Source organism: Bombina bombina, chromosome 6 (assembly GCF_027579735.1).
Source record: "Bombina bombina isolate aBomBom1 chromosome 6, aBomBom1.pri, whole genome shotgun sequence".
In the NCBI taxonomy this organism is placed as follows: domain Eukaryota; kingdom Metazoa; phylum Chordata; class Amphibia; order Anura; family Bombinatoridae; genus Bombina; species Bombina bombina.
In genome coordinates, this window is record NC_069504.1 from 1,112,568,574 (window position 1) to 1,112,582,413 (window position 13,840).

The following is a 13,840-nucleotide window of genomic DNA, read 5'->3' on the forward strand; positions in this document are numbered from 1 at the left end:
CAATAAAAGCAAGAGCAAAAACCTTAACGTATACAAATCAGGGCCTCCATTACATATAGAGCGTCGCCCGCAAAAGCCGGCAACGCCAGATTTTACGCAATTTTGGTATTACAGCGTAGCATACAAGTTACGTCCATATATTTCACTCGTCGCTCGCAATTTTTACTCCCATAAGCTAACATGGGACCGCATTGTAAATCGGTATCCAATATCCTGCGCACGGCCTTACGTGGGGAAAATGGAGAAACCTTACTCCATTTTTACCTTGCCATAAAAGGCAGCCGTAACAGGCCTTGCGCTGAGTATGGGAGCACCGTAACTCCTGAAAATGCCTGCAAAAATAAACTAGCACCTAACGCATGCGCAATGTCTATCTACCTGTCAACCGCAATCCTCCACCGCAATAACTAATAAAGTCTATTAACCCCTAAACCGCCATAGCCCACATAGCCTATTAAATGTATTAACCCCTAATCTTCCCCCGCCAACATCGCTGCCACTATAATAAAGTTATTAACCCCCTAAACCTAAGTCTAACCCTAACACCCCCCTTAACTTAAATATTATTTAAATAAATCTAAATAATATTACTATTATTAACTAAATTATTCCTATTTAAAACTAAATACTTACCTATAAAATAAACCCTAAGATAGCTACAATATAATTAATAATTACATTGTAGCTATTTTAGGATTTATTTTTATTTTACAGGCAAGTTTGTATTTATTTTAACTAGGTACAATAGCTATTAAATAGTTAATAACCAATAGCTACCTAGTTAAAATAACTACAAATTTACCTGTAAAATAAATACTAACCTAAGTTACAATTACACCTAACACTACACTATCATTAAATAAATTAATTAAATACAATTAAATAAAATAAACTATAGTACAAAAAAAAACAAACACTAAATTACAGAAAATAAAAAATTACAAGATGTTTAAACTAATTACACCTAATCTAAGCCCCCTAATAAAATAAAAAAAAACCCCAAAATAATAAAATTCCCTACCCTATACTAAATTACAAATTACCCTTAAAAGGGCTTTTTGAGGGGCATTGCCCCAAAGTAATCAGCTCTTTTACCTGTTAAAAAAAAGAAATACAACCCCCCAACATTAAAACCCACCCAATCCCCCCTTAAAAAAAACCTTGAACACTAACCCCTTGAAGACAACCCTACCTTGAGCCGTATTCACCCAGCCGGGCAGAAGTCTTCATCCGATCCGGGCAGAAGAGGTCCTCCAGCCGGGCAGAAGTCTTCATCCGATCCGGGCAGAAGAGGTCCTCCAGCCGGGCAGAAGTCTTCATCCAAGCGGCATCTTCTATCTTCTTCCATCCGATGAGGAGGGGCTCCATCTTGAAGACATCCGACGTGGAGCATCCTTCCTGGCCGATGACTAACCGACGAATGAAGGTTTCTTTAAATGACGTCATCCAAGATGGCATCCCTTCAATTCCGATTGGCTGATAGAATTCTATCAGCCAATCAGAATTAAGGTAGGAAAAATCCTATTGGCTGATGCAATCAGCCAATCGGATTGAAGTTCAATACGATTGGCTGATCCAATCAGCCAATAGGATTGACCTTGCATTCTATTGGCTGTTCCAATCAGCCAATAGAATGCGAGCTCAATCCTATTGACTGATTGCATCAGCCAATAGGATTTTTCCTACCTTAATTCCGATTGGCTGATAGAATTCTATCAGCCAATCGGAATTGAAGGGACGCCATCTTGGATGACATCATTTAAAGGAACCTTCATTCTTCGGTTAGTCATCGTCCAGGAAGGATGCTCCGTGTCGGATGTCTTCAAGATGGAGCTGCTCCTCGTCGGATGGACGAAGATTGAAGATGCCGCTTGGATGAAGACTTCTGCCAGGCTGGAGGGCCTCTTCTGCCCGGATCGGATGAAGACTTCTGCCCGGCTGGAGGACCTCTTCTGCCCAGATTGGATGAAGACTTCTGCCCGGCTGGGTGAAGATAGCTCAAGGTAGGGTGGTCTTCAAGGGGTTAGTGTTAGGTTTTTTAAGGGGGGATTGGGTGGGTTTTAGAGTAAGGTTGGGTGTGTGGGTGGTGGGTTTTAATGTTGGGGGGGTTGTATTTCTTTTTTTACAGGTAAAAAAGCTGATTACTTTGGGGCAATGCCCCACAAAAAGCCCTTTTAAGGGCTATTTGTAATTTAGTATAGGGAAGGGAATTTTATTATTTTGGAGGGCTTTTTTATTTTATTAGGGGGCTTAGATTAGGTGTAATTAGTTTAAACTTCTTGTAATTTTTTTTTATTTTCTGTAATTTAGTGTGTTTTTTTGTACTATGTTTATTTTATTGTATTTAATTTTAGGTAATTGTAGTTAATTAATTTAATTTATTTAATGATTGTAGTGTTAGGTGTAATTGTAACTTAGGTTAGGATTTATTTTACAGGTAAATGAGTAGTTATTTTAACTAGGTAGCTATTTAATAGTTATTAACTATTTAATAGCTATTGTACCTAGTTAAAATAAATACAAACTTGCCTGTAAAATAAAAATAAATCCTAAAATAGCTACAATGTAATTATTAATTATATTGTAGCTATCTTAGGGTTTATTTTATAGGTAAGTATTTAGTTTTAAATAGGAATAATTTAGTTAATAATAGTAATATTATTTAGATTTATTTAAATAATATTTAAGTTAGGGGGGTGTTAGGGTTAGGCTTAGGTTTAGGTGTTAATAACTTTATTATAGTGGCGGTGACGTTGACGGCGGCAGATTAGGGGTTAATACATTTAATAGGCTATGTGGGCTATGGCGGTTTAGGGGTTAATACTTGAATAGGTTAATTGCGTTGTGGGCTATGGCGGTTTAGGGGTTAATACTTGAATAGGTTAATTGCGTTGTGGGATATGGCGGTTTAGGGGTTAATAATTTAGATATTACTTGCGGTGTGGGTTTGATGGCGGATATAGGGGTTAATAGTTTAAATAGGCATATTGCATTGTGGGGGGTTGTTGGTCTAGGGGTTAATACATTTAATATTAGTAATGAGAGGGGGGATTGCGGATATAGGGGGTTTACGTGTCGGGCTTATTTTTGGGAGGCATGTTAGACTTTTATGGGAGATTTGTTATTTTCTTTACTTTTCTTAGGCGCCAGCAGTTTCTAAAGTGCTGTAAGTCACTAGCGACTCCAGAAATTTGTATTTACTCTTATTTATGGAGATCACTAGTTTATCCAACTTACGCCACTTAGGAAATGCCGGCGCCATATATGTAATACCCCGATGTGCGAGGTGAAATTATGGGCGGCACAGGTTTCCACGCTTGCGCCAAAACCTGCGCCGCATATTTGATCGCGCCCCATATATGCAATTTCCATCTCGCACACAAGTCAAGACCAAAGTGAAACATAGATAGACGTGACTAAGCAGATATGTGCTTTAATTGATTTATTTGTATCAGTAAAACCTTAAACAAGTTTGGTGTCTGTCTTTCTTCACACATAATTTCTTTACAAATAATGACATATTAATTAGAAAAGTGTTAATGATAATGTGTATAACATGTAGTTTATAAGATTCCAATCCAATTTTAATTTGCCAAAAATTATAACCATATTCCCTATGTAACTCTGTTTTGTTTATATAAAAAATAATGAAATTGGTTTTGTTGCTACACATTCCTGTCTATTTTCTAATTAGCCCTATTTTTTATCCAATGAGTTATATTAGATTTTAAAATATATATATAGAATCTGATTACGTTTGGATATTTAACTGAATCCTAATCAAATTTCATTGATGAAAACTTTTCTGCTTTACAATCATAACGACTCTTGCATATTCTTCCATGATCTAGGAATTAATCTTTTTAAGCATAATTTAGAAGAGTTTATTTATTTTATATGAAACCAAACAATATATCATATATAGACAAGAAGGGGTTGAAACCATCTTGCTAAATCCTTGTAGCTGATCTTAACTATAGATGATAGAAAACTGTATGTTTAATTACAGGGGGATGGGTTTGCTGAACTGACTCATTGCTGTAGCCCTGAGCTATATGAAGGGCTAAGTGACCTCATCAAGATGTTGTGAGATGACATCATACATTTTTACTGAAAATATATAGTTGCTAATATAGAGCTAGCCTTTAAAAAGACTCGCAGCCAAAACCGTATCCTTTGCCATGTAAAAGAATTTGCAATCCACTCCCTCACCCTAGGAAATGTTTGCTAATAAACAATATTGACCTCCTATAAGAAACTGGGTTAGTGCCCCTATGAAGTGTAGACATTTTAAAAGGACATTCTATTCCAGATTTTTAACAAAGATAGATAATCCCTTTAATACCCCTTCCACATTTATGCATAACCAACACTGTTATATTAATATGCTTTTTACCTCTGTGATTACCTTGTATCTAAGCCTCTGCAGACTGCCCACTTATTTCAGTTCTTTTGACAGACTTGCATTTTAGCCAATCCAGTGCTGACTCCACAGGCATGAGCACAATGTTCTCTAAATGGGACACATGAACTAGAGCTGTCTAGCTGGGAAAAACTGTCAAAATGCACTGAGATAAGAGGCAGCCTTCAAGGGCTTAGAATTTAGCATATGAGCCTACCTGTGTGTAGCTTTAAGCAAAGAATACAAAGAGAACATTTAAATTTGCAGGAATTATATAATTAATTAAAGACTGTCCCTTTTAATAAGTACAAAGCACTTAACTTTGAAGACAAAATGTTTTCTTATTGTAATCTTTTTTTAAGCTACTTTCTATTATAGGGTGAAATTCTTTGGGTTTTTTTTTTTTGTCATTATGATGCTGAAGTGCAAAATGTTACAAAATTATATTAACAAATTCTTCTATTAAGTGTTTTAGTGCTAGAAAAAAAACACATTTAATTTGCTTGAGGCGTGCTGTTGATGTATGTGCAGGAATTTGCCTAGAAGTACACTCATTAATATGTTGTAACTGACACTTCGAGCATGACACAAATAAGTATGCACATAGCCTATGCCTGCATTGGAAGCTCAAGTAAGCTAAAGTTTGTTTCTTTCAACTGAAGAATTTGTACAACGCAAGTAACTTGGAGAAAAAAATACTTCAAATGTGTATTTAAAATGCATAAATATAATTATGTAATCAGAAGCTATCAGACTTTACTCCAAAAATATGTATATATTGGGCAGTTTCTTTTTACAAATCAGTGAATGGTTTTATATATTTGCAATGTATATAAAAGAATCCAAAAAGTTTCGAGCCAGAAGTAGAATTTTCAGATCTATAGCTTATTGATGAGGATACATAAGCTTCTATATAGATTACATTTTTTTTATTATTTGACTATACTTTGTGGAGTTCTTAAAGTTGTTCTTGTTTTTTCCCTCCTACAGATGTGGATGAATGTCTTGATAATAATGGTGGATGCCAACAAATCTGCGTTAACACCATGGGCAGCTATGAATGTTTATGCAAAGATGGGTTTTTCCTTAGTGATAACCAACACACCTGTATTCACCGCTCAAATGGTATGTACCAGAACATATTGTGTATAGGACTGTAAACTGTTATACAAACTATGCAATATATGAACCAAATGGCTTATAAGTTTGGAAAGCTTCATTTGTGAGTTTTTTCATTGGTTGTGCCTGTCCCTCTGTAACTGTTTTCAGAGCAAGACTTTACATAATGTGTATATAACCATGAGGCACACTCTTCTCAGCTGGTCTTACTCTTCTCAGTAGCTCTGACTCTTCTCAGTAGGTATAACTGTTCTCAGTTGGTCTACCTCTCCTCAGAAGCTCTAACATTTCTCAGTAGGTTTACCTCTGCTCAGTAGCTCTAGTAGCTCTAACATTTGTCAGTAGGTCTACCACTTCTCAATTGGTCTAGTAGCTCTAACTTTTCTCAGTTAGTCTACCTCTTCTCAGAAGCTCTAATAGCTCTAATATTTCTCAGTTGGTCTACCTCTCCTCAGTTGGTCTAACTCTTTTCAGAAGCTCTCAAACTCTTTTTTCAGAAGCTCTCTAACTCTTTTCAGAAGCTTTCTAATGCTTTTCAGAAGCTCTAGTAGCTATAACATTTCTCAGTAGGTTTGACTCTCCTCAGTAGCTCTAACTCTTCTCAGTAGGTCTACCACTTTTCAGTTGGTCTAGTAGCTCTAACTCTTCTCAGTAGGTCTACCACTTTTCAGTTGGTCTAGTAGCTCTACCTCTTCTCAGTAGCTCTAATAGCTCTAACATTTCTCAGCTAGTCTAACTCTTGTCAGTTGGTCTAACTCTTCGTAGTAGCTCTAACATTTCTCAGTAGATCCATCTCTTCTCAATAGGTCTACCTCTTCTCAGTTTGTCTAGTAGCTCTAACTTTTCTCAGTCTACCTCTCCCCAGAATCTCTAGTAGCTCTTACATTTCTCAGTAGGTCTACCTCCTCTCAGTTGATCTGATAGCTCTAACTCTTCTCAGGTGTTCTATCTCTTCTCAGTAGCCTTGATAGCTCTAAAATGTCTCAGTTGGTCTAACTCTTCTCAGTTGGTCTACCTATTCTCAGTAGCTCTAGTAACTCTAACTCTTCTCAGTAGGTCTGACTCTTCTCATTAGCTCAAACTCTTCTGAGACAAGTGCCCCTCGTGTTTACATAAAAGAATTTCTTAACAGCATTGAAGATTGTATTTGTGGCTACAACACTCAGAAAGGAGAGTAATTTTATATTTATTAACTTTTTTACCTACTCATTGCCTCATTTTGATTCTGTTGTACTACTGTTGTTTTAGTTTATACACAAAATTTTGATTGATGCTCAAAAATACTAAAAAAATTACCAACCTTTTGTTTTGATCATCATGTTGTAAAAAAGTTAAGTAGTCTAGTGGTAATATAGGCATCTGATTATACATGTATTGGGGACATGATCAATGTGCATTACAAGCTCCTTGAGAAAAGTAAATGTGCTTGTTTGTTTTTTGTTTTTTAGAAATTAGCATATGAACCTCCTATATTTAGCTTTCAACTAAGAATACCAAGAGAACAAAGCAAAATTGGTGAAATAAGTAAATTGAAAAATTGTTTAAAATTACATGCCCTATCTGAATAATGAGTTTGTTTTGGACTAGACTGTCCCTTGAAGATGACAATAGAATGTTTTGACACAGAAATGCTGCCAATCATTTAGTCACCATGTAAAAATATTTACATTTTTACCTACTAATATTGTCTTAAAAGTTAACTGAAAATACCTTATAAAATCTTTTAAAACACATACTTTTGTATGATGTTAGTTGCTGAAGGGAATATTCATTAAGCTTTCTTAAGGTTTAAATGTGTAGTTTATAATCTATCTTTCCTGTACTGTAAGATCAGTGTTTACCTGTGCTTGAGAAAATACAGACATTTAAATTGTTGCTAAATTAATCGTTATTAAAGGGACACTGTACCCAAATGTTTTCTTTTGTAATTCAGAAAGAGCATGCAATTTTAAGCAACTTTCTAATTTACTCCTATTATCAATTTTTCTTCGTTCTCTTGCTATCATTATTTGAAAAAGAAGGCATCTAAGCTTTTTTTTGGTTTTAGTACTCTGGACAGCACTTTTTTATTGGTGGATGAATTTATCCACCAATCAGCAAGGACAACCCAAGTTGTTCACCAAAAATGGGCCTGCATCTAAACTTAAACATTCTTGCATTTCAAATAAAGATACCAAGAGAATGAAGAAAATTTGATAATAGGAGAAAATTAGAAAGTTGCTTAAAATTTCATGCTCAATCTGAATCACAAAAGAAAATTTTTGGGTACAGTGTCCCTTTAAGATTAAGCAGTCACTGTTTTCAGTTTTGATGTTTATTAGGTAGGGTATTTTGGAACAGGCATATTTCTTGCCATTGTTTCATTTTAAGTTTGTTTTTTGTTAAAATGTTGATAAGATGTCTTGTCTCTTGCAATATCCTAAAGAAGGAATTCATAATCTAAAACCTTGTACAGTTGTTTTGTAGATAAGTGAAGTTAAAGAACCATTAAGTTCAAAATTTAAAGGGACAGTCAACACTAAAATTGTTATTGCTTAAAAAGATAGATAGCGCCTTTACTACCCATTCTCTAGCTTTGCACAACCAACATTGTTATATTAATATACTTTATAAAATGTAAAACATCTAAATGTCTGCCTGTTTCTAAGCCATTAAAGACAGCCTCTTATCACATACTTTTTTGTTAGCTTTTCACAACAGGGTAGTGCTAGTTCATGTGAGCCATATAGATAGCATTGTGTTCACACCTGTGGCTTGTGGCAGACATTGCACTAATTGGCTAAAATGCAAGTCAATAGATAATAAATACAAAGTCATGTGATCAGGGGGCTGTCAGAAGATGCTTAGATACAAGGTAATCACAGAGGTAGAAAGTGTATTAATATAACTGTTGGTTATGCAAAACAGGGGAATGGGTAATAAAGGGATTATTTATCTTTTAAAACAATAAAACTTCTGGTGTAGACTGTCCCTTTAATAGCACATAAATGGTTTCATTATTGAAAATATAATGTTATTACAATATACATTATGTATTGTGCTGCCTATTGCTGTAAAATACATGAGAAATGTGTGTGTGTGTTCAACTTTTTCCCAGTGACTGATATGTTATTCTATAGCAACACAGCAGAAATGTGTTCTAATAACAAGGCGCCTACTGCACAGGTGCAAACAATAATCTGTGTTTAAATGACCGCTAAATACAGTAGAATGTAATAGCTGACAAATATACAATACAAATACAGTAGAATGTAATAGCTGACAAATATACAATACAAATACAGTAGAATGGAATAGCTGACAAATATACAATACAAATACAGTAGAATGGAATAGCTGACAAATATACAATACAAATACAGTAGAATGGAATAGCTGACAAATATACAATACAAATACAGTAGAATGGAATAGCTGACAAATATACAATACAAATACAGTAGAATGGAATAGCTGACAAATATACAATACAAATACAGTAGAATAGAATAGCTGACAAATATACAATACAAATACAGTAGAATGGAATAGCTGACAAATATACAATACAAATACAGTAGAATGGAATAGCTGACAAATATACAATACAAATACAGTAGAATGGAATAGCTGACAAATATACAATACAAATACAGTAGAATGGAATAGCTGACAAATATATAATACAAATACAGTAGAATGGAATAGCTGACAAATATACAATACAAATACAGTAGAATGGAATAGCTGACAAATATACAATACAAATACAGTAGAATGGAATAGCTGACAAATATACAATACAAATACAGTAGAATAGAATAGCTGACAAATATACAATACAAATACAGTAGAATGGAATAGCTGACAAATATACAATACAAATACAGTAGAATGGAATAGCTGACAAATATACAATACAAATACAGTAGAATGGAATAGCTGACAAATATACAATACAAATACAGTGCAGTAGCACTCACTTTGCATTTGAAATCAGCTGCAGAATTACATCTCTCAAATTTCAAAACTAAGCCAATTTTCCCTCCCCCTGTATCATGTGACAGCTATCAGCCAATCACCAAATGCATTTATGTATATACTGTGTACTTTGCACATGCTCAGTGGAAGCTTGAGCCTCATAAATGGTACTTTATAAAGACAATTTGTACTTTTTAATTATGGGAGTATATTGGCAAGTTTTTTTAAATTGCGTGCTTTATCTGAATCGTGAAACTTTAATTTAGTGGCCCTTTAATATTTAGTTTTAGAATCTTTATATGTATATACGACATTATCTTAAACTTGGATTATTATGAGGCATTAAAGGGACGGTAAAGTCAAGATTAAACTTTCATGATTCAGATAGAGCAGCAATTTTAAGCAACTTTCTAATTTACTCCTATTATCAATATTCTTTATTTTCTTGCTATCTTTATTTGAAAAGCAAGAATGTAAGTTTAGAAGCCGGCCCATTTTTGGTTCACAACCTGGGTTGTGCTTCTTGATTGGTGGCTAAATGCACCCACCATTAATAAAAAAATTAGCTGGCTCCTTAGCTTAGATGCCTTCTTTTTCAAATAAAGATAGCAAGAGAACAAAGAAACATTCATAATAGAAGTAAATTAGAAAGTTAATTAAAATTGCAATCATGAAAGAAAAAAAATTGGGTTTAGTATCCCTTTTAAGCTACTTTTCAATTTACTTCTGTTATGAACATTGACTTTGTTCTTTTTGTATCCTTTGTCAAAAAGCATACCTGAGTAGGTTCAGGAGCAGCAGTGCACTACTGGGAGCTAGCTTGTGATTGGTGGCTATACACATATGCTTTTTGTCATTAGCTCGCTAGTTGTGTTCATCTAGGCCCCAGTAGTGCTGACTTTAACTATGTGTTTAATACATTTTCTGTGGTTCAACAGTTATACTCAAGCAACAGTGCAATAATAAACTGTTCTAACACCATACACATTTTCTTTTTGCAATTGTTTGTCCCTTTAATTTCATTGTGCATCATTCTATGCCTTGTCCTCATCACATATTATAATCCGCTTCCAGTTGAGGACCTCACTACTATATTTATTTGTTACAGGTAAGTAGCTCCAATACTATACAACTCTAAGCATGCAATAGGGTTCAGACTCAGAGATATCTGACAACCTTGGCTCTAAAGGACTAGAGCTGGAAACTGAGTTGGTGTAGTGTCAAATTATTTATAGGATAAAAAAGTGCAGTTGTATAGTGGTCACGTCTTGTGGCAAGGTGTTTATAGGCAGGTAAAATGTCTGCTAATTACAAGTGTATTGTCTTGTTTGATACACTATATCATTCATCTTATTATTATTTTGTATTTTACATTATATCTATTAATAACAATGTTATATATATTAGTATAACATTTTACACATATTTGTGAGTATGGTTTAACCATATACATACTACTAAAGCATTATAAAGAACTCACTGCTGCTTTACATAAAGGGATATTAAACCCAAATATTTTGAATTTTTTTTTCTTTCTTGATTCAGATAGAGCATGCAATTTTAAGCAACTTTCTTATTTACTCCTATTATCAATTTGTATTTGTTCTCTTGGTATCTTTATTTGAAAAGCAGAAATGTAAGTCTAGGGGCCGGCCCATTTTTGGTTCATAACCTGGGTAGCGCTTTCTGATTGGTGGCTTAATGTATCTTAAAATTGCATGCTCTATTTGGATCATGAAAGAAAAAAAATAGGTTTCAAATCCTTTTAAATGGTATTTCTTTCAAGGTAAAAAAGTTAACTGAAATGTACAGCAGTGACTTCCATTGCCACTTAGTAGAATCTCAATGATACACATTTGCAAAGATGCCTTCTAGAGTTATGTTTTGTGATAAGTTTTTGTAACAAAAGTTTTTGAGGTTTTTTAAAAAATATTTTTTAAATGTCAGGTTGTTGAAATTAATTAAACAAATTAAAATTGTAATTGCCAAATGACTTGAGTATAGCTGACCAACTGGCTTTGTAGAAATTTAACCTGTTTGCAAGAAGGGGACAGAAATTCTATAAGTGTAAGTTTTAGAATTTAAGGGTTTGCTTGGTATTTTCAGTGTGTTTTTCCAGTGATCACAACCTTAAAATACTTCTGCCATTAATACCCCAGAAGCTTATAATTGGTATGAGTTGTAAATATCCTGATTTTATAAACTAAAAACCAAATGGGCATGATTAAGGACAAACAAAAGGGTGATTTTCCAAGATTAGCAATTACATTGCAGGTTGAAGGCTCTGTCTGTTGATTGACCTATTTAATGGTGCGTAGTGATGCTAATAACCGATGTGTGCAATTAACCTGTTGTGCGCCAATATCATGGAGGTGTGTGTGTATTTCTCTATAATGAATTTTATCAGGGCCAGTATTGGTATAGTGGGCATTTGCTGGTTATCAGTTTTGCTGTCTTAATGTAAAAATGTTTGTTATTAAATTTTCAACATTCATTGAATGAGCAGGTAGTGACTGTATCTCTTTGGGGACATTGTTCCCATCATGATCCAGTAGGCAAAGGGATTAATTCAGGATGGGTTGTCGATGTGCAAAACAAGTTTTCCTTTTAAATGCTTTTTTTTTTGGGGGGGGGTGATTAATTGGATGAAAAGTGCTATCTGGGGTTTTATCAGTTTCTTCTAGCTGTGGAATTCAAGAAGCGAAAATTGGTCCCATAAATGCGCTATTATGTATTGAGAATTTTGATTCTGATCATAAGATCAGGACTGGCACAAGTTAACATTATTTTCTCTGATATGATAATGTTAAAAGCTCTGCTGTTAAACAAGGAAAAAGGGTAATGTGATTATGTTGGGAAAAAGGGTAAATGTGATTATGTTGGGAAAAAGGGTAAATGTGATTATGTTGACATTAAGGACATCTCATTGGCAGCTGTTAACATGATGATATCTATCAAATTATATTGTGATAAATCCCTTGACTAAGCAAACCATCTATCTAGCTTTGGGCACAGCTTGGTAACCCATACAGTGCTGTCTGATCCAAACCTACAACCATATGTTAACACGTAGTAGTTGTAAAACTGCAGCTTCCTAACCTCCCGGCACCTCAGAGGGGACAGAGTTAAATTATCTCAGACTCATTCATCCAGGATTATTGGTGAAGCCCTGCTTTTTATGAGTGGTTGCTTGGGAGTAGCAAATGGGGCTGTGCAATGATAAATGCAGTAGCTGTTCTCTAACCCTAAACACTGGCACATAGGTTCCCTTAGTGGGAGACTTGTCCGCCCACTGCACAATGTGGATCCTCAGTGTTCTCCACATAAAATTATGCCAGCCAAGTGGCATTATGAAGTAACCGGTTGGCATTATGAAGTAGCCGGGTGGAGGACAGTGTAATATTTTGTAATATATCATTTTCAGCTATCCAGAACTCAAATTAACTGTATAATTTAACATAAATGTATTTTTATAATAATTTGTGTAATAAAAACTAAACATTTTTAATATTGGCTAATTTAAGCATAATATTGGCTAAAATTTAAACCGGATGGTCCGTAAAATTAGCCTGGTGGTGCATCTGCTAAAAAGGTCCTGGGGAGAACACTGATCCTAAAGTGTCTAGTAGGGAGGTTTTAGAATAATCAACATCTTTATAGAATAGCCAATATTGGATACTATTTAAATGTTTAAGAGTATCTGGTTTATGATATGGAAGAGACTGAAGTACTTAAGAACAACTAAGAAACTCTTCATACATCAATTATTTGTAACTCCAGAGTGAACCATAAAACAAGTTTTCCCATTGGTGTAGCTGACGTCGATTTACTCTTCCCCCTTCAGTCTTAATTGCTAAAGCTTTGTTTGTGAGGCGCTGCCGAGATTGTTTTATTTTATTGATTTTGTGACTTTTAGTCTAATTTGTTTTTAGAAGCACTTACAGCATTTTCAAATTATATCATTTTTATTGTTGAAATAAAGAGGGATAATGAGCCTGAATAGCTTTAAAATATAGCCCAAATGTGATTGAGTCTTTGTGGTGTTATGCCATAATTATTACTAGTAGTATTTTATTATAATGGCTGTATTTTTAAAAGTAAGATTTAGAGTGATAAAAAGTTACCTTAAAGTAATAGTAAATCCTAGCGTTTGTGAAATGCTAGGATTTACCAGTGCAACCAATAAAGGGGACTTTCAGTCATGAAGTATAAAGTTTTTTTGTTTTTTTCCCATGTGAGGGCTTGTAAGAAAATTTAAGAAATAATACTTTCAAACTTACGAAATATATTCTCGTTCTATGGTGGACATAATTGCTAATAGCTAACTAATGAAACGATAATGTACAGATCAAAAACACA

General features: G+C 34.3%; 1 protein-coding gene across 2 annotated transcripts in view; it reads left to right on the top strand.

The window, feature by feature from the left end:
• Positions 1 to 13,840, top strand: part of SCUBE1 (signal peptide, CUB domain and EGF like domain containing 1) — a 703,286-nt gene that overhangs the window by 156,569 nt on the left and 532,877 nt on the right. For both annotated transcript variants that reach the window (XM_053719054.1, XM_053719055.1), the window contains exon 4: positions 5,393 to 5,527. In XM_053719054.1, coding sequence (XP_053575029.1) covers positions 5,393 to 5,527 — 135 coding nt within the window. The remainder of the gene's footprint in view (positions 1 to 5,392; positions 5,528 to 13,840) is intronic.